Raw genomic sequence first — 21445 nt, forward strand, 5'->3', positions numbered from 1 at the left:
TCCCGGGGGTCTCGGGGGTCACCAGGCCCACCTCCCACCTGCAGAAATGCCCCTCGGCCCTGCTGGCTGCCTCCCTGACCCACAGACTCCCTGCTTCAGGTCCACTCCCAAATCTCCCACCCTTTGGAGCCCTGAGCCCTAAGCCCTGGCCCAACCTGGGGACAAAGGCCCCCACTCCAGCCTGGGTGCTGCCCCCTCAGGCTGGAAGACGGCCAGCACTGGCTGGGCCTTGGCTCTGTGCCTGGGGCCGGGCCACCGGGGAAGGATGCGTCCCAGGCCCTCCAGCTCGCTCTCAGCTGGACTTTGGGTTATCAAGCTCTGAGAGCCACCCCATACCAAAAGGCCCCCCCAAGTGGGCCACCTGCTGAATGAATTCCGAAGGAAAAGGGAGCACACAAGCACGCCGGTTTGTTCAGACATCGGGGACTGGGGGCTCCCCTCTACCCACAAGGAGGGGTGCAAGTGGCAGAGCAGGGCCCTGCTCCCTAAGGGCAAGGTGAAGGCTGGCCCGCATGACCCACTGGCAGGAGATCAGGGCAAGATACATACAGCCGGCCTCACTCTGAACTCAGGTGGTCCCCACAGCTCCCCCAGCACAGCCCAAGAAGGAAGGACCCTGACGCTGAATGTGGATGTCCCTCTCTTTAAGAGGCCACCCTTAAAGAGACTTTGGGGGGAGCGTGGCACAGAATTATGGCATCCAGTTATTCTAGCAAAAAACACAGGCATGAACTCTACACATACCAGAAACAGTCACATGTACGTTCTGAGATGGAATTTTTAACCTGCTAAATTTTGGTTTTAAATGCTTTTACAGCTGTTCCCAGTGCTTGTTTCATAAGAACCTGCTTATGCAAAGCTGCACGTGGGCCTGCCGGGAGGCAAGCCCAGGCCTCTGCAGTTTCCCAGATGGTCTGGTAAATCAGTGCTCTGGGAAGCTTTAGACTGGGGGACTGCTTTAGACACCCCAGCAAATCAGTTCCCTGCACCTGCCGTCTCACCAAGCAGCACCCATCTCCCAGCCAAGTGAGTCTCACTTGCAGCAGAAGCCACGGCCAGGGCCAGCTCAGAGGAGCAGGTGATGGCGTGGAAGAGCTGTCAGCCTTCCACAAGCCACTGTCTACTCAGCTCTGGAGTGCTCAGTGGCCCCAGAGAAAACCTTCCCATTGTAGAGAGTACAGCCTAGGCAGCTAGAGGCCTCTGCCCTTTGGGGCATGCCGAAGGGTCCCTTTATCACCTCAGTGTAGTCTCTGATGTGGAAACAGACCCCCCCACACACACTCATGGAAGGAGATGCTCCTCAGAAGCGGAACCCTGGCTCTAGGAGGAGGCTGGGTTGGCCCCTGAGGATGAGGCATCCCCTACGGTACAAAGACATCCTCCTTACAGGACAGACAGCTGGGCATGGTGCCATGCAACACCCCAGGTGATCATGCTGGCCTGGACCGTGGCATTTGTTCTGAAAGCCAAGCCAGACACAAAGCTTGGAGATAACTGAGCATCTAGCAAAGTGTTTTCAAAGGGAAAATGAATTTTCAAATAAAACTCTCAATCAAGTACTGCCTATACAAATGATGTGCCAGGAACACTGACTGCAGAAAATTTAACCACAGTAGCTGCAGTGGGATCACAAAGAAATGAACGATCTGCACAGCCCCTCCGTCACCGCCGAGGAGGAGAACGGGGCGTGAGACCTCCAGACGGAAGGGTGCTGCGTCACCAAATGGAATCAGCCTGTACCTGACAGCTGGGCGTTTAAACCCTCAGGGTCATTTTCAACTCCACAGGTTTAAAGATTCTGTAAAATGCATTTTATTGGCTGGGCGTGGTGGCTCACACCTGTAACCCCAGCACTTTGGGAGGCTGAGGTGGGCGAATCACAAGGTCAAGAGATCAAGACCATCCTGGCCAACATGGTAAAACCCTGTCTCTACTAAAAAAATACAAAACTTAGCTGGGTGTGGTGGCATGCACCTGTGGTCCCAGCTACTTGGGAGGCTGAGCCGGAAGAATCGCTTGAAGCCGGGAGGCGGAGGTTGCAGTGAACCGAGATTGCAACACTGCACTCTAGCCTGGTGACAGAGCAAGACTCTATCTCAAAAAAAAAAAAAAAAAAAAAAAAAAAAAAAAAAAAAAAGCATTTTATTGTTAAAACTGATTATTAAACAGAGAACTTGCAAGGAGGACAATCAATTCCATTCCCACTGTGCTCGCAGGTACCCCCGGGTGCCCCCTGCTCGAGCCCCGCTTGGCAGGGCCAAGCCTCAGGGTCTGCCTGGCTGAGGGCAGCTCAGGAAACTCCGCAAGGGCGGTGGGGATGGGAGAATGCTCCTAAGAGGCATGGACATCTGTTTGTGGGAAGTGGACCTTTAAACTACTTATTTATGAATTATTCCTCTCCTTCAACAGGGATTTCAGGTGACTTGCTAAGAGCTCACAGGAACTGTACAATCCGAACACCCAAACAGGGGTCCTAGGCTGTGCGCCAAGAGGACTCCTGCAGTGGGTCTGCAACAGCCAGCCCAGGCTGCTCTGCTCTGTGCTGTGTTGGCTTAGGCCTCGGGGCCCGTGGGCGCCCCACACTCCTGGGCACACTGGGAGCCACACTCAAGGAGGCCTCACAGGCCCAGGCAGGTGGACCTGATGCTCAGTCCTGGACCAGCTCCCCGTGAAGGACCTAATGGACTTAACACCCAGGGGGGTCGCTCCTCTAGCCATGGAGCCCCGTGGACACAACATACCAGGTGCCCTCCCCTCACCCAGGGCAACTCCGTGTGTGCCAGCTGCAGCAGGTCTGTGTCCAGGTGGCTCCAGCCAGCCAAGATAAGCCCAGCCTCTCCTGCCCAAAGGAGGGCAGTCGTTGCTTTCTGAAGAACTCACATGCCATAAAATTCTCCCAAAATGTGCAATTCAAAGGCTGGGCACATTTGCACTTTGGGAGGCTGAGGTAGGACGATCACTTGAGGCTAGGAATTCAAAACCAGCCTAGGCAACATAGCAACACCCCATCTCTAAAAAAAAAAAAAAAAAAAAAAAACCTGTATCTACACACAAAGAACTATCCAAGTGTGGTGGTTCACACCTGAAGTCCTATACTGAGAAGGCTGAGGCGGAAGATCGCTTGAACCCAGGAAGTCAAAGTTAGAGTGAGCTGAGATCACACCTGCACCCCAGCCTGCGTGACAGAGTGAGACCCTGTCTCTAACGTACGCAATTCAGCAGTTTTTAGAGTATTCTCAGAGCTGTGCAAACAACACATGATCTAATTTCTGAACATTTTCATCACAGAAACCCCATACCCATCAGCAGTCATCCCTCTACCAGCCCTTAATCTAACTTTCTGACTCTGGATTTACATGTCTGGACGTTTCCTATGCATAGAATCACACCAAACAGGGCGTTTTGTGTCTGCTTCTTTCATGGAGCCGTGTTTCTAAGGTTCATCCACGTTACAGCATAAATCAGTGCTTCCTGCATGCCACTGTGTGGCCGGATGGCCCACGCTTTGTTTATCAGGCGTCCGTGGGCGAACACTAGCACGGCTTCCACCTTCTGGCTGCTATGAATAGTGCTGCGATGAGCAAGTGTTTTGTGTGGACATATGTTTTCAGCTCTCTGGGTATATATCTGGAAGTGAAATTCTTGGGTCATACAGCACTTCTATGTTTAACTTCTTGAGAAACTGCCACCAGACTGTTTTCCAAAGAGGCTGCACCATTCAACACTCGTTGAACAGCAGTTGGTGTGGAAGGGCTCTGATTTCTCTATGTCCTCGCCAACACTTGTTATTATCTGACTTTTCTATTCTCACCATCCCGGTGGCTGTGAAGTGGCCCCTCACCGTGGTTTTGACTGTCATTTTCCCGACAGCTGATGACGCTGGGCACCCTTCACTGCTGGCTGACCGACTGCACATCTTCTCTGGAGACCATATGCTGTGGACAGGTGGTGCTTAGAGAGGAGTCTCTGCCACCCCTCCTCCTGGTGACATCTGTGAGTCGAGGGAGTGGAATGTCACACTCCGGATAGACAGATCCGCTTTCTCACATGACAGCAATCTGGACCAGGCTGTTCCGTCCGGTGAGACAAGGGTGCCCCTGCCACAGCCACAGAACCCCACCAAAGCCATGGGCAAGTGTGGACGGGGCAATGTGGCACCTTCGTTGTGATTGGGACCTAATTTGCCATAAATAGAGGCCCTGGAATAAGGAGAAGGTGCCCCCAGGGCCTGCTCTGGGACCACTCGCAGCGGGTCAAATGGTGGGCCCTTGAAGTACGCCTGGCATGTGTGAACATGACCGCATGTGGGAAAATGGTCTTTGCAGATGAAAGGTAAGAATCTCAACCTGAGACCATCCTGGACTCTCTGAGTGGGCCCTAAACCCAGTGACAGGTGGCTGTAGAGAAAGTGAGGGGCACACAGCAGAGAATGCCATGTACGGATGGGGCGAAGGTCAGAGTGACGGGCTGTGGGAAACCCAGGGACAGCCAGCAGCACCGGGGGCTAGAGGAGGCAGAAACAACCCTCCCTCAGAGCCCCCAGAAGAACCAGTGCTGCTCAGTCTGTGATCTCAGACGTCTAGTCTCCAGAACTGTGAAAAAAGGGATTTTTGTTGTTTTAAGGACCCCACTGTGTATGATTTGGTTACAGCAGCCACGTGGAATGCAGACGCCCCTCTCCCACGGCACCATGATTATGTGATGTCCCACAGCGGAGAGAAGGGGATTTGCCTGGTCCCATGTCATCAAGGAACATGGAGAAACCCCCCATCAGTGCGTTTATCCTACAGACCGGCCTCGAGCATCACTCTGCCTGGGCTCCCCTGGACATACCCGGAGCCGACAGAGCTGGCCAGGCTGCCCAGCCCATGGATGGGGTGCCCTGGACCCACAGCCCGGCTCACACTTGGCGGTAGGGATTCCCTAGGTGCCCACAGTGCCTCTAAGAATAGCGTTACCCCACATTCTGGGCAATCTCTTTCAACAAATCTTCCACCTGTACAGGTGGAACACCGGCGGGACAGGGTGGCCCTGGACCTCATCCTGTGGCCTGCGGCCCAGAGCCCACCAGTGAGATGCAGGGATCCTGTGCATCACAGTACTGGCAAGGGGGGGGTTGTCTCCCACACCTGCTGCCACCCCCACCTCTCCACTCCCCGGTCTGTGGCACTGCCATGGGACCACCTGCAGTGGGCCGGTCTGGACCACTGGGTCGCACACTGCATCCCTCGCTGGCCATCCCTCCCACCCACACTGTGACACTGGTCGCCTCTGTGACTGCCCTCAGGAGGGATAGGCACCCAACCCTGCCACGTCCACGTGGGGCAGGTGTGCCTTGGATCTTCCTGTGTAATGCAATATTCCAGGTGCTTCCACCAAGAAGACAGTGCCCACTGTCCACCACAGCAGACCCAGGGAGGAGGACCTGGGCCTGGAGTGAATGTGGGCACTGCATGCACGTCGCAGCCCGCATCTGGCCCTTCTTCTCGATCAGTTGCTAGGTGTCAGGACCCACTCCTTAGGAGAAGTGGCAGGTGGGTGACGGAGCTGGAGAGAAGATGGGGAGCCCAAGTGGGGGCTGAACGGGGAGGGAAGCAGACAGGGGATGGGGTGACCGCAGGAGAGGGCACAGCCGCCTGGACACACGGGCACAGCAAGTGCCCGGCAGGGCTGATTCATGCAGTTGCCCACACAGTGCTCCCTGGCACATTCTTCTCTTGTACTATGGTTATTGCTGAAATAATCAAACAATGCAAATAAAACTTGGAAGCATTTGACTTATAATGGTGCCTGCCACTAACAGACGATTAGGATGATTCCATCTTTCTTCAAAAACAGCTGTCCTAAAAGAACACCTGCTCTCACCAATGTGTCATTTTATCAGAGGATAAAAATTATTTGCAAAATAGTCCAGCAAGAGCCTGTACTTTGTTTTTATGCATTATGAGAGGAAGAATACGGACGATGTTCCAGAGGCTTGACATGTGGCAGCAGGAAGCCAACCGGGTGTTCGCTCAGGAAAAGCCAGGAAAGGATCTACGGAAAAATAATTCGGACACGGCTCAAGGCAGGGCAGAACACAGACAGGCAAACAAACAAAAACCAGAAAACAGAAGAAACAAAGACTCCCTTCAACAACAGCGGGCAAATAATTAAACCTCTTCAGTGTCTTTAGGGTTGAAGCCAAACTGGGAAAGGCGCGGTCTAGCCACCAGGGCTTTGAGGCCAGCCTGGGAAGGCCACGCCGCGGGGTTCAGTCCTAACCCAGCAGACGGCTGGCAGCCTGTCCCCGACCGGGCGTGAGAAGCCAGCCTGGGCAGCAACAGGATGAAGGTTGGGCTGCAGGGCTGTGAGCTGATGGCCGTGTGTCCCCAGGATCCGGGATTGAACAGTCACGTAGCAACAGCCTGGTGGCAGCAGACCCCAACCATGATGACAGTGACGGAGTGGGCGCTGGCAGGGGTGCAAGGCCACGCATAAGCCTCGGGTCAGCCCAGTGGAAGCCTGGAGGTGCCCCCGTCCTGGGGCACGTGGCCCCTGTGGACATCTTTCAGAACTGGGGTGGAGGAGGCAAATATTCTGTTTGCTGTCACGTATTCCCCTGACCAAGAGGACCCAAAGGACCTTCCAGAGAACCAGAGGTTTCTGTCTGAGAAGGAGGGTAGTGGGGCTGAGTCTGGTTCTGAGAAGGACTGGTGAGGGGCTGGGAGTGGTCCCATCACCCTCGGAAGGACACAGGGACGCACGGATGTGTCCTCACCGCACTGCGCTGCCTCCCCAGCCCTTCCATCGCTGCCTCCTGCCGCCACCACTCCCGCCATCCTCCTAGTCCTCAGCACGCCCAGCAGGTTCCAGCCCTGGGCCTTTGCCCTCAAGGCTCCCCCAACACCTCCAGACTCACCCCCCATTCAGGACTCTGCCTGAACGTCACTGTCATCAAGGCCTCCCAGCCCCTCCAGCATGGCCCCGCGCCCCATCACCCCATGATGTGGGAAGAGTGCACAGAGGCACAGGCAGGCTGGGGTGCTGACCAGGGCTTGGACTCTGGGAAGGGACTGACGAGGGGGGGCCTCCAGCTGGGTATGGGTGGGCGCTGGCTGTCACTCCCTCCACAGTGGCGAGGGCAGGCATTCCAGGGCTTCACTGATTGTGCTAGGGTTGGGGCTCATGGTGGCAGAGCCAACTGCCTACCTAGACCAAGGATGCTGCACATCCCAAAGACCCAGCCTCCCCAAGGCCTCCCCCACGGCTGACCCAGCACAGCCTGGACCCAGTGCCTACCCAGGGGCCCTCCCAGCACCCCAGCTTCTCTGGCCAGCCTGAGTGGGCTGGATCCCTGCAGCACGCTGCCCCGAGTTTCATGTGGGACTAGGGAGGGCATAACCACAGCACGACCACCACATCTCTAGGCAGACACTTGGGGTACCCCTGCCCTGTGCCCAGGCCAGCCTCTTCCGCCACAGCAACCCCCACCACAGGGACAGAAGGCTCAGGAATGGAGTGGCAGACAGACAGCATTCACCAACCATGATGTGGTGAATGAGACGATCCAGTTCAGCTATGCTCAGACCTTAGAGAGTGGCCACGTCTGATAGAGCCTACGAAACACAAAATGACTTCTCTATTTTTTTTTGGGACAGAGTCTTGCTCTGTTGCCAGGTGCCAGGCTGGAGTGCAGTGGTGCGATCTCAGCTCACTGCAACCTCTGCCTCCTGGGTTCAAGCAATTCTCCTGTCTCAGCCTCCTGAGTAGCTGGGACCACAGGTGCGCACTACCACGCCCAGCTAAGTTTTGTATTTTTTAGTAGAGACGGGGTTTCACCATAGTCTCAATCTCTTCACCTTGTGATCTGCCCGCCTCGGCCTCCCAGAGTGCTGGGATTACAGGCATGAGCCACCGTGCCCGGCCAAAATGACTTCTAAATAAAAAGTATGAGCCGGGTGCTGTGGCCCATGCCTGTAATCCCAGCACCTTGGGAGGCTGAGGCAGGAGGGTTGCTTGAGCCCAGGAGTTCGAGACCAGCCTAGGCAACATAGTGAGACCCTGTCTCCACAACAAATTCAAAAATTAGTTGACTGTTGTGGATGCACTATGGTCCCAGCTACTCAGGAGGCTGAGGTGGCAGGATTGCTTAAGGCCCAGAGGCTGAGGCAGCATTGAGCTGTGATCACACCACTGCCACTGCACTCCAGCCTGGGCAACAGTGTGAGACCCTGTCTCAAAAAAAAACAATTAAGTATGGAAATTCCGAAAAATGTAAAAGAAAAACAATATTTCCCAGAGCTGAAACACTGTCAACATCCTGGTCTTCTGCCCATATGAGCCTGAGAACACATCAATCCATTCTTAATTGCCTCAGACCTTCATGCGGGGGCTCTGGAACCCAGGGAGTGGCAAACATGCACTCATACGCCCTGGCAGAATCTCCATTACCCATGGAGCCCCCCAAAGGCATTGACGTGTTCAGTTCATTCTAAAAGCTAGAGATGATGTGAGCAGCACATTGTAAACAGCACGGCTTCAGGTGCACGATGAAACAGGGACACAGAGCACGTGCCACACCGTTCCACCTTCAAAACCCCAAAATTGGGAGAACACACAGGGATTCCTGCTCGGGCCCTCCCTGTCATGCCCCAAGCCTGCCTCCCTGTGCCCGCTCTCCCCAGCTCCCCCATCTCTCCCAGCCCCGGCTCTGCCTTCACTGCCCCACTCAGCCAGTCCTGAGCTTGGCCCTGACTGCCTGATCCACCAAGATGGGCCTCATCCTGCCCACAGGCCTCTAAGAGCACCTTACTCTGAACAGCAAAAGGTAATGTTTTTAGTCTAAAATCATGACGTGTGCCTGGTCACTTACAGCTCACCATGTTCACAGGTGCGGCCCTTCCAGTCTAGAAAAAGCCCAGGGGCGGCTGGAGTGTGAGTACACAGAAAGAACCAGAACCCATGCAGAGATCTCTCTCAAAAATAATAATGTGTCTTCAACTAGTGTTAGAAGCTGAGGGCTGTTAGGGCACATGTCAGTCAGAAATCTGTTTTGGGCAAGGCATGGTGGCTCACACCTGTAATCCCAGCATTTTGGGAGGCCCAGGCAGGAGGATGCTTTGAGTCCAGGAGTTTGAGATCAGCTTGTACAACAAAGTGAGACCTCATTTTTACAAAAATTAGCTGGATGTGATAGTGCACACCTGTAGGACCAGCCGCTTGGAGGCTGTGGCAGAAGGATCGCCTGAGCCCAGGCAGGTCGAGGCTGCAGTGAGCTGGGGTTGTGCCACGGTACTCCAGCCTGGGCGGCAGAGTGATACTCTGTTTCAAAAAAGAAGAAAGAAAGAAAGAAATCGTTTTTTAAGCAAGTATTTGTGTGCTCATATGGAAAAATGTCCAGATATCTATGACAGGAACCTAAACTTGGGGGCAAGCCACACACATGCGCTTTAATTTTTTTTTTGAGGCAGGGTCTTGCCCTGTTACCCAGGCTGGAGTACAGTGGTGCAATCTTGGCTCACTGCAGCCTCCACCTCCCGGGCTCAGCTCTTCCCTGGACCAGGAAAAGGAGAAATGATATAGCGCCTGCCCTGGGGCTGGGCACAGGACTATGCTGCCCCCATCACAAGCCAGGAATGCACCTCCCCACACACCAGGGGCACCCCACTGACAGCCTCCACCCCTGCCTTCCGACCCTGTCACGTGGGGCCGTGGAGCCCCGGATTTCAGAGTCCAGCATGAATGTGAAAGATCTCATAGTTTTCATATTGATTATATGTTAAAACAATATTCTAGGCAGTTAAATAAAATATTATTAAAATTAGTTTCACCTGTTTCTTTTACTTTTTTTTAAAAAATGTGGCTACTAAAGAATTTCAAATTGTACAGGCGCAGTGGCTCAGACCTATAATCCTAGCACTTGGGGAAGCTGAGGTGGGAGGATGATTGGAGCCCAGGAGTTTGAGACCAGCCTGGGCATCACAGTGAGACCCCATCTCTAAAAAAAAAAAGTTTTTAAAGTAGCTGAGTGCATTAGTCCATTCTCACACTGTTATGAAGAATTACCCAAGACTGGGCAATTTGTGAAGGAAAAGGGGTTTGACTGACTCAGTTCTGCATGGCTGGGGAGGCCTCGCGAACTTACAACCATGTGGAAGGCACCTCTTCACAGGGCAGCAGGAGAGTACCAGCAGGGAGATGCCAGACGCCTATAAAACCATCACATCTCCTGAGAATTCACTCACTATCCCAAGAACAGCATGGGGGGAACCGCCACCTTGATTCAATTACCTCCCATCAAGTCCCCACCATGACACGTGGGGATTATGGGATTACAATTCCAGATGAGATTTGGGTGGGGCACAAATCTGAACCTTATCACTGGGTATGGTAACATGACCCTATGGTCCGAACTACTTGGGAGGCTGAGGAAATGATTTCTTGGGCCCAGGAGGTTGAGGCTGCAGTGAGCCAAGATTGCACCACTGTACTCCAGCCTTGGCAACAGGGCGAGACTCTGTCTCAAAAATAAATTAATAAAATTAAAAGTGCGTATGTGTGGCTTGCACCCAAGGCTCATGTCCTATTTCTGTTGGACAGCACTGCTCTAGGGCTTTACTTTTACCTCTATTTTATGACATACATACTTTCTTTTTTTTTTCTTTTTTTGAGATGGAGTTTTACTCTTGTTGCCCAGGCTGGAGTGCAATGGCACGATCTTGACTCACCACAATCTCTATCTCCTGGGTTCAAGAGATTCTCCTGCCTCAGCCTCCCGAGTAGCTGGGATTACAGGTGTGCACAATGCCCAGCTAATTTTGTACTTTTAGTAGAGACAGGGTTTCTCCATGTTGGTGAGACTGGTCTTGAACTCCCGACCTTAGGTGATCCACCCGCCTTGGCCTCCCAAAGTGCTGGGATTACAGGCATGAGCCACTGTGCCCGGCCCACACAAAATTTCTTAAACAATTACAAGCTAAACTCCTTGACATTTTATCAGTTTGCACCTTCGCGGCTGTTTCTTTTACCCCACCATCTTCCCTCTGAGGCCCCTTTTCTTGCTGATGTGTATCTTACAATTGGAACCCTTACAATAAGCATGTGTAAATGGTTAAAATATTTGCCTGGAAAATGTCTTGATCTTGCCTTCCGCCCTTTCACTAGTAGTTCACGTGGGCATAAAATTTGGGGCTGCCAGTCGCCTTCCCTCTGCACTGTGGGCTCACTATCTTGTGGCACTTGGGGTTGCTGAGAAGAAACGAGCCGGCCTTTTTCCAGTCTCTGTAGTTACTCAGTCTTCGCTGTTAACGCTAAAGATTTTCTCTTCATCCTCGACATTCTGCAGTTTCACCACAACACGTCCCAGTGTGGATTTACTGCCATGTGTTTCTGAACGAAGTGAGTGTGTTCTGAGAATGGTGTCGTCAGTTGACTTCGTTATTGTGCAAACATCATAGAGTGGACTTCCACAAGCCTAGACAGGAATGCCTCCAACATACCTAGGCTGGATGCTAGAGCCTGCTGCTTCTGGGCCACAAACCTGTAGAGCACGCTACTACACTCAACAGTACACTACAGGCAACTGTAACATAATGGGAAGTATTTGTGCCCCTAAACAGAACAGGTACAGTCGAATATGGTTATCATAACTTAGGCCAGACATGGTGGCTCACGCCTGTAATCCCAGCACTTTGGAACACTGGGCAGATGGATCACTTGAGGTGAGGAGTTCGAGATCAGCCTGGCCAACATGGTGAAACCCCGTCTCTACTAAAAATGCAAAAATTAACCAGGCGTGGTGGTGCATACCTATAATCCCAACTACTGGGGAGGCTGAGGCATGAGAATCTCTTGAACCTGGGAGGCAGTGGTTGCAGTGAACTGAGATCGTGCCAACACACTCCAGCCTGAGTGACAGAGTGAGATCCTGTCTCAAAAAAAAAAAAAAAAAAAAAAAAAATACGGTTATCACAACTTACGGGACCACCGCTGTATAAATGCCTTGTCACGTGGCCCGTGACTGCCTGTTTCTTTACCCTACTTCAAACTCATTCATGTCTTTTTTCAATACTGGGAAACTCAGCTACTATTTCTTCAAATACTGCTTTTCTATCATTCTTTCCCTTCCTTTCTCCCTGGGACTCCTGTGAGACACTTTGTGGAACTTCTCCACTGCACTTTGATGCTTTTTCCTTCTTTCTTAGGGAAGCCTGCCTAACTCTCCAACTGGCCTGGTCCTCCTGGGGACTGTGAGGCAGCACCCTGTCATGTCCTCTGCACTACACCCCTGCTCCATCTACCCACTCACCCACGAATTTTGGAGCCAGCCAAAATGACTAATTGCTTTTGTTTGCGACCCTATGCCCAGACTTTTATTCTCTCCGGGCTTGCCACAGATCTCGATTATTGCCAAGGAAAGAAGAGGCAAACTGAAGCCACATCAGCTTCAAGGTCCACCTGGCCCTTCCCAAACCACCTTAGACTCCCACAACAGTGGGAGCCAGTGCCAGAGGCTCTGAGCAAGGGCTCTTCCTCTACAGGACCGATCCGTACCTGGATGTCTGTGGGTTCCAGGCATCCTGGTGAGCCACTAGGAAGGTGTCCAGGACCCCAGGGGCCTGCCTGCCTGGCCCACCCAGCAAGGCCTGGCTGTCTCATGACAGCAGGGGCTAGAGGAGGGCTGGTCACATGGACAGACAGCATCTAAGAGTGGCCAAGGCCCCCAGTCTACACAATGCTGGCAGCAGAACCTGTGTCAGAGAGCAAACAGGTGTGGGCAATGGGGGGGCTGCTCCAGGGAGAGGCAGAGACCTCAACAACCAAAGAAAGCAATGGGAGGGACTTCGAGTTTCCTCATCTACCAAGAAAAGGAAATCTCAGAACCCCAGCTTCTGGCCAGACCAGGGAGCAGATGGGCACTGTGAGGATTCCTGGCCCTCCAAGGCCAGGAGCTGTCCCCCTATGCCAGGACCTCAAATTTAAAGCTCTCTCCTCTTAACAGAATCAGGAAGATTACAGCTAAAATGTTCAGCTAAAGTTTACAAAATTGCAGAGGCTGGGATTGTCAGCACATTATAATCATTGACATTTGGCAACAAAATGGCCCATCACTCCTGGACTCCAAACCCCCCCCCAGTCTGACCACCCCTCCTCAATAGACAGGGCAGGATTCCTCCCGTGCAGAGGCGGCGCACGCATCTCCGCCACCTCAAATTCACATTTCCACCCCGTTTCCCTCTTGCAATTTTGTCCTGATGGGATACATTTTTATATTTCAAAATCTTTTACTGATCACCTATCAAATTTCTCGGCAACATATACATCAATATTACATACTTATAAATCTATAAATGGGGTTTACATTTTTTAATTTTCACACTTTTGAGACAAGGTCTTTCTCTGTCACCCAGGCTGGAGTGCAGTCATGTAATCTCAGCTCACTGCAGCCTCCATCTCATGGGTTCAAGCGATTCTCGTGCCTCAGCCTCCCAAATATCTGGCATTACACGCATGAGACACCATGCCCAGCTAATATTTGCATTTTTAGTAGAGACAGGGTTTTGCCATGTTGCCCAAACTGGCCAAGTCTTCAAATTTTCTGTGAGGCTCTGAGTGTTAACATTTTCTCTATACTGAGTCAACAATGTAAAACCACAATTACTTTTGCACCAACCTTATAGTATTAGTACATAATTGACCAAACAACATAAAACATGTGACACATCTTGGTAAACCATCACTTCACAGAAAGGTGTCTAACAGAAATGTAGTTCTTGATGGGGTGGATGTATCTGGGGCTTTCTGATTAGCTGATGTGTCTTCGGGTAACTCATTCATTGCCAAAGTAGGCTGGCCTCAGCTACAAGGCTGTCCCTGCATTTGGACTTAAGTGAGTGCCAAGAAACCTGCTCTCCTGGCTGAGTCAGCAGAAGTGGGGAGAGATAACAGAGGAACCTCCTGCCAATCCAGAACAATTTCCGAGTTATAGGCTAAGAATCATCACTTCACGACCAAAAGTCATTCTTTTTTTTTTTTTTTTTTTTTTTGAGACAGAGTCTCGCTCTGTCACCAGGCTGGAGTGCAGTGGCGCAATCTTGGCTCACTGCAACCTCCACCTCCTGGGTTCAAGTGATTCTTCCGCCTCAGCCTCCCAAGTAGCTGGGATTACAGGTGCGTACCACCATGCCCAGCTAATTTTTATATTTTTAGTAGAGACATGGTTTCATCATGGCGAGGATGGTCTCCATCTCTTGACCTCGTGATCCACCCACCTCAGCCTCCCAAAGCAAAAGTCATTCTTAATGCCCCGTCAGCTGCAACTCAACCAAGTCGTCCTTCAATTTTATTGAAGACAAAGCAGCAGAAACCACTGGGTTTGAAGGATTTGTCATTGACATTGTTGGCTCCTTGGTCCTGTGGGTCACCTTTTGATATGATTTGACTGTGTCCCCACCCAAATCTCATCTTGACTTACACTCCCATAATTCCCATGTCTTGTGGGAGGGACCCAGTGGGAGATAATTTGAATCATAGGGGTGGTTTCCCCATACTGTTCTCATGATAGTGAGTAAGTCTCATGAGATCTGAGAGTTTTATCAGGGATTTTCGCTTTTACATCTTCATTTTTGTCTTGCCCGCCGCCATGTAAGAAGTGCCTTTTGCCTCCCACCATGATTCTGAGGCCTCCCCAGCCACGTGGAACTGTAAGTCTAGTTAAACCTCTTTTTCATCCCAGTCTCAGGTGTGTTTTTGTGTTTTTATCTGCAGGGTGAAAGTGGACTAATACAGTAAATTGGTACCAGTAGAGTGGGGTGTTGCTGAAAAGATACCTGAAGCTGTGGAAGCAACTTTGGAACAGGATAACAGGCAGAAGCTGGAACAGTTTGGAGGGCTCAGAAGAAGACAGGAAAATGTGGGAAAGTTTGGAACTGCCTATTGACTTGTTGAATGGCTTTGACCAGATGCCTGATAGTGATATGGTCAATAAGGTCCACGCTGAGGTGGTCTCAGATGGAGATGACGAACTTGTTGGGAACTGAAGCAAAGGTGACTCTTGTTATGTTTTAGCAAAGAGACTGGCAGCATTTTGCCCCTGCCATACAGATTTGTGGAACTTTAAACTTGAGAGAGATAATTTAGGGTATCTGGTGGAAGAAATTTCTAAGCAGCAAAGCACTAAAGAAGTGACTTGGGTGCTGTTAAAGTCATTCAGTTTTATAAGGGAAGCCAAGCATAAAAGTTTGGAAAACTTGCAGCCTGACAGTTTGTTCTTGTTTTTGTTGTTGAGATGGACTCTCACTATGACATCCAGGCTGGAGTGCAATAGTGTGATCTCAGCTCACTGCAACCTCTGCTTCCCAGGTTCAAGCAATTATCCTGCCTCAGCCTCCTGAGTAGCTGGGACTACAGGTGTGCACCACCACACCTGGCTGATTTTTGTATCTTTAGTAGCGACAAGATTTCACCATATTGACCACACTGGTCTCAAACTCCTGTCTTCAAGTGATCCTCCCACCTCAGACTCTCAGAGTGCTGAGATTACAGGCATGAGCCACCGCGCTGAGCCGTAACAATGTGATAGAAAAGAAAAACCCATTTTCTGAGGAGAAATTCAAGCCAGCTGCAGAAATTTGCGTAACAAGAAGCCAAATGTTAATCCCCAAGATGATGAGGAAAATGTCTCCAGGGCACGTCAGAGGTCTTCAGAGCAGCCCCTCCTATCGCAGACCCAGAGGCCTAGAAAAAATGGTTTCGCAGGCCAGGCCCAGGGTCCCCATGCTGTATGCAGCCTAAGGACTTAGTGCCCTGTGTCCCAGCTGCTCCAGCCATTGCCGAAAGGGGTCAATGTGGAGCACAGGCCATGGCTTCAACGAGTGTGAGCCCCAAGCCTTGGCAGTTTCCACATGGTGTTAAGCCTACGAGTGCACAAAAGTCAAGAACTGGGGTTTGCGAACCTCATCCTAGATTTCAGATGTATGGAAACACCTGGATGCCCAGGCAGATGTTTGCTGCAGGGGTGGGGCCCTCACGGAGAACCTCTGCTAGGGCCGTGAAGAAGGGAAACGTGGGGTGGAGCCCCCACACAGAGCCTCTACGGGGGCACCGCCTAGTGGAGCTGTGAGAAGAGGGCCACAGTTCTCCAGACCCTGGAATGGTAGATCCACCAACACTTGCACCATTTGCCTGGAAAAGCTGCAGACACTCAATGCCAACCTGCGAAAGTAGCTGGGAGGGAGGCTGTACCCTGCAAAGTCACGGGGCTGGAGCCACCCAAGACCATGGGAACCCACCTCTTGGATCAGCGTGACCTGGATGCAAGACATGGAGTCAAAGGGGATCCTTTTGGAGCTTTAAAATTTGACTGCTTTGCTGGATTTCAGACTTGCGTGAGCCCTGTGACCCCTTTGCTTTGGCCAGTTTCTCCCACTTGGAATGGCTGTGTGGACCCAATACCTGTACCCCCACTGTGTCTAGGCAGTAACTAGCTTGCTTTTGATTTTACAGGCTCATAGGCAGAAGGGACTTGCCTTGTTTTGGATGAGACTTTGTGGACTGTGGACTTCTGGGTTAATGCTGAAATGAGTTAAGACTTTGAGGGACTATATTAGACCATTTTCATGCTGCTGATAAAGACATACCCTCGAGCGGGAAGAAAGAAAGGTTTAATTGGCCTTAGAGTTCCACATGGCTGGGGAGGCCTCAGAATCATGGCAGGAGGCAAAAGGCACTTCTTACATGGCAGCAGCAAGAGAAAACGAGGAAAAAGCAAAAGCAGAAGCCCCTGATAAACCCGTCAGATCTCGTGAGACTTATTCACTATCACAAGAATAGTATGGGAAAGACCAGCACCCATGATTCAATTACCTCACCCTGGGTCCCTCCTGTAACACATGGGAATTCTGGGAGATATAATTCAAGTTGAGATTTTGGCAGAGACACAGCCAAACCATATCAGGGACTGTTGGGAAGGCATGATTGGTTTTGAAATGCGAGGACATGACATTTGGAGGGGCCGGGGTGGAATGATAAGGTTTGGTTGGGTCTCAACCCAAATATCATCCTGAATTGTACTTCCATAATTCCCATGTGTTGTGGGAAGGACCCGGTGGGAGGTAATTTGAATCACATGGCAGTTTCCCCCATACTGTTCTCGGAGTAGTGAATAAGTCTCGTGAGATCGGATGGTTTTATCAGGGGTTTTCACTTTTGCATCTTCCTCATTTTTCTCTTGCCACCTCCACGTAGGAAGTGCCTTTTGCTTCCCGCCATGAATCTGAGCCCCCCGCCCACCACCCCAAGCCATGTGGAACTATAAGTCCTATTAAACCTCTTTTATCTTCCCAGTTTCGGGTATGTCTTTATCAGCAGTGTGAAAACAGACTAACACACCTTTCCCTTAGGGGCAGCGTGCTTATCCTGATACCCAGAATGACCTGGGGAATCAAATGCTGCTTTCAGTCCCCTCCACTGACCCAGTATCTTCTGTTAAAATGCCTTTATCTTTTCATATCACACTTCGGTGTCAAAGCCTTGGCACCATCACCGCAGACTTGAGTGAGTGGCAGGCCACATACTGGGCTCATGGCCATTATGGAAGGAGGGGGCATGCTTCACATTGGTTATTTCCCAGCAGGCCTTCCACAGATCTAGAATATTCCATTTCTAAGAGGCCCTGAGAGGCAAGGTTGAAGGCCTTTCTGTGTGTGTGGCACTGCTGGTGTGTGTTACAGACACTCACTCTCCAAGGCCATCGCCAGGAGCCATTCTTTCACAAGAATGGAAAAAGGTGATCACATGAGGTCATCACTCACAGTGTCTCTCAATGATGTCTCGATGACCTAAGATGTCCGGATCACCCTGAAGTGTCTTCATTGCAGCTGTTCTGCAAAGAGGGGCCTTAAGGAAGAGAGGCAAGAGGGCAGGGCACATGTCCCCCTTAGGCAGAGCAATTTTTGGACAGGGGCGCACAGAGTAGATGCAGTGTTGGGTTCCCGCATTCTACCCACAGGGAAGAGGGCCCCGGGACTGTCTGCCAAAGTCAAAGCCACAGTGCCCTCTCCTCCCTGGGTACTTCCAAGAAAACACCGAAGAACTGAGACTGCACTCCTGACAGAAGAAACTTTCTGGAGGGAACTCCCTTTATCTGAGTAAGTGGCAGGCCACACACAAGGAAACTGGTTTTGTGGGAAAGTGTGTGAGCTTCCGTACCCTACAGATTCAGTTATTCAAGAAGGGTCTGATGGAAGTTATCAACCACCAAGAGAGTGAACAAGTGCTCAGGGCTGCCAGAGTCACCCCAGCTGCCTGGTTTCTGTGACTGTGGCTGTGACTGACCACTGCCTGAGGGGACCCAGGCAGGCCACCAGGACTGTGACAAATGTAGTTTGGGACCAGGAGTAGGTTCAAGCAAGAACAGCAGGAGGGGAATGCAGCAGGGAACAGTCACCCAAGAATCTCCTCCCGCGGAAGTGCTGGATGGAGTGGGGAACCAGAACCACAGAGGACCAGCCCCTCAAGGCCCTGTGGGAGGGCAGGTGGGGCAGGAAACAGCCTTACATGCCAGGATCACAGTGGGAGCATGGAAACACACAGCCAAGACTTGTGAACTAATGAATGACTCAATTATTTCAGAAAAAAGCTTTAATGCAGCAGAGACAAAGGAGACAAAGGCCAGGTGCCACCTCACTCATCTGGAGTGTGAGACACCTGCCCAAGCTTCAGCCACTCTGCACTGGGAGTCACACAGAACTCTGCCTTTTTTTTTTTTTTTTGAGACGGAGTTTCGCTCTTGTTGCCCAGGCTGGAGTGCAATGGCGCGATCTCGGCTCACCGCAACCTCCGCCTCCTGGGTTCAGGCAGTTCTCCTGCCTCAGCCTCCTGAGTAGCTGGGATTACAGGCACGCGCCACCATGCCCAGCTAATTTTTTGTATTTTTAGTAGAGACGGGGTTTCACCATGTTGACCAGGATGGTCTCTAACTCCTGACCCCGTGATCCACCTGCCTCAGCCTCCCAAAGTGCTGGGATTATAGGCGTGAGCCACTACACCCAACCAGAACTCCCTTTTCAAGATGTGGCGGAGACAGGCTCAGGTCCTAGACTTGGAAGGAGGGGAGTTTAGGGCAATCATCTGTCCTGATTTTAAGGATTATCATAAACACATCAATTCTGTATGCACTTAAGGAGTGCAGCAAAATGATAAAAGTTTCTAAAAGGCCTCACCTTTGGAGCCATACATAAAGCCATCTAAGCAAACCTAGCTGGCCTGGCCTGCTCAGGACTGGCGAGAAGGGGGACTAGCCTTGTAGGCCAAGTCACACAGAGACCCACAGATGCATCCCATCACACCTGCAGAGGCTGTCTGGGAATACACCCCCACTGCTGCCACCCCTTCCTGTCAGCAGCTCAAGACAGACACAGACCTGGGCCGTGGGGGTGCACAGTGATGACCCTGGCCTCTGTGGTGACTACTGATGGTGAGGAAGTGGGCCAAGAACAGCAGCAGGAAGGGGTGAGACCCACCTGAAGCAGGCCCCGGCCCCGAGAGAGCATGTGCTGCCCTTACAGAGCTGCTGTCTCCCAACCCCAGCTTACCAAAGTTGGGATTTGAGACTAGGTCTCTGGACTGTGAGCTGAGGCCCTGAGCAACGCCACCAAGCAGCAAAGCACTGCTCTGTTTCGCAGGTCAGCACCCAGCAGCACAGGGGCTGCCCAGATGGCCTCCCACAGGTTTCGGACAGCAGAGGGGCACCCACTGCCTGCAGCTGAGCCTCTGCCAGCAGGGCCGACCTCTGACCTCCTGCAAGGATTCCCTCTGGCCCCACTGGCTTGCTTTCCTCAGGACAGCATGGGGCAGGTTTCCCTTCTCCTCACAAGACACAAAAACAATAAATAAAAAACCCAGCAGGCTTTCACAAGGGGGGACTTGACGCCCTTTCGCACCCCCACTCCAGTGCTCCCAGCTTCTTAAGAGCCACAGGCAGGCACTCTCACAGGGGACCCATCTGGTCCTCTGGGAAGTTAAAATCACAATTTGGCTTTGTCAGTGGGTTCTGAGCTCACAAAGCAGAGTCTTCGAGGGTCTCACACAAACACTGCTGGGGCCCGCTCTCACTGCAGGGCAGAGCCAGCACGGATTTTAATTTTCCACTTGCAAACTGATCCCAAATGTCTCTCTTCCGCCCCTATCAAAAACCCCACAATTTCGTTCCTTCCTCCTCGCTGCTGTTCACTCCCATGGCTGTGGCAGCTGGCCTTCAATCCGGGCAGGCTACGGTTCCAACGTCCCCTCCCAAATGCAGGCGGAACTGAATCCCCAACAGAACAGTGTCACGAGGTGGGGCCTCTAAGAGGTGACTGACTGGGTCATGGGGCTCTGTCCTCATGAATGGATCCAGCTGTTTGTGGACTCAGGGCCAATGGGCCGCCCCAGACCGGGGCTGTCATAAAAGCCACCTTGGGCCGGGAGCAGTGGCTCACGCCTGTAATCCCAACACTTTGGGAGGCCCAAGGTGGGCGGCTGACAAGGCCAGGAGTTCGAGACCATCCTGGCCAACATGGTGAAACCCCGTCTCTACTGAAAATACAAAAATCAGCTGGGCGTTGTGGCGCGTGCCTGTCATCCCAGCTACTCAGGAGGCTGAGGCAGGAGAGTTGCCTGAACCAGGATCTGGGAGCGGGAGGCTGCGGAGAGCCCCAGGCGCACTGCATTCCCGCCGGGGCTACAGACGCTCCTTCTCTAAATAAATAAGTAAGTAAATAAGCAAGCCACTGCGGCTGTCTCCCGTAAGCCCGCAGTCACGTGACGCCCCGGGACGCCGGGGGTCCCCAGAGGCCCCACAGGCAAGGGGGCCCTCGCCAGACTCTCTGACCTGGGGCGTCCCAGCAGCCACAGAAACCCAAACGCCTCTGCTCTAGAAAGGCCCCAGTCTCGGGTAGTGTCACGACAGCAGGAAACAGACGACACGGGCGCTCCGCAGGAACGCGCTTCGCGCCCGCGAGGCCACCCGACCCCCAGCACGCCGGGTGCCCTCGGACCGCGGGGCCCCCGCCCAGCTCGCCTCCCGGAGCAGCCTCCCGGAGCAGCCTCCAGTCCAGTCTTTTCCGGACAGAAACCCCGCGGGCCCCGGCAGTCAGGGGGCACGGGCGGCAGGGCCCAGGCCGCCGGAGGGGGAGCCCCAGAGGGAGCCGGGCAGCTGGACGGCGCCGCAGGCTGCAGGAGACCCCGGGCCAGGGCCGCTCCCTGGAGGAGGGTGGCGCCACGGTGGCCTGCCTGGAGGAGGAGGCTGGCCTTCCCCAGAGCTCACCACTCGCTGCTCGGGGTCCCCCAAGGCTCCTGGGTGTCCGCTGGGAACCAGAAAGGCGAACCGGCCTGGGGCTGTGAGACTCTCGGGCTCTCCCCATCCACCCCCTTAGCCGCGACCATCTCTCCTCCTCGGACTCGCTGAGGAGGAAAACGGAACTTC

At 52.6% G+C, this 21445-nt stretch overlaps 1 protein-coding gene across 6 annotated transcripts in view; it reads right to left on the reverse strand.

Annotated features, from left to right (window-relative positions):
* The window catches only part of ZFYVE28 (zinc finger FYVE-type containing 28), a 152662-nt gene that overhangs the window by 97115 nt on the left and 34102 nt on the right, over positions 1-21445 (reverse strand). Inside the window, exons 1-2 of one of the 6 annotated variants that reach the window (XM_074395791.1) lie at positions 9186-21257; positions 3842-6036 (exon numbers count right to left, since the gene is read on the reverse strand). The exons of 2 other annotated variants lie outside the window; for them this stretch is intronic. In XM_074395791.1, the coding sequence (XP_074251892.1) occupies positions 3842-3916 (75 nt within the window). In that variant the 5' untranslated portion in view covers positions 3917-6036; positions 9186-21257. Of the gene's footprint in view, positions 1-3841; positions 7892-9185; positions 21258-21445 lie in introns of those variants that run through there. 3 more of the 6 variants (XM_074395794.1, XM_074395793.1, XM_074395790.1) reach the window with 3 other exon arrangements.

The sequence above is a fragment of the Saimiri boliviensis genome, chromosome 3 (assembly GCF_048565385.1).
Source record: "Saimiri boliviensis isolate mSaiBol1 chromosome 3, mSaiBol1.pri, whole genome shotgun sequence".
Classification (NCBI taxonomy): Eukaryota; Metazoa; Chordata; class Mammalia; order Primates; family Cebidae; genus Saimiri; species Saimiri boliviensis.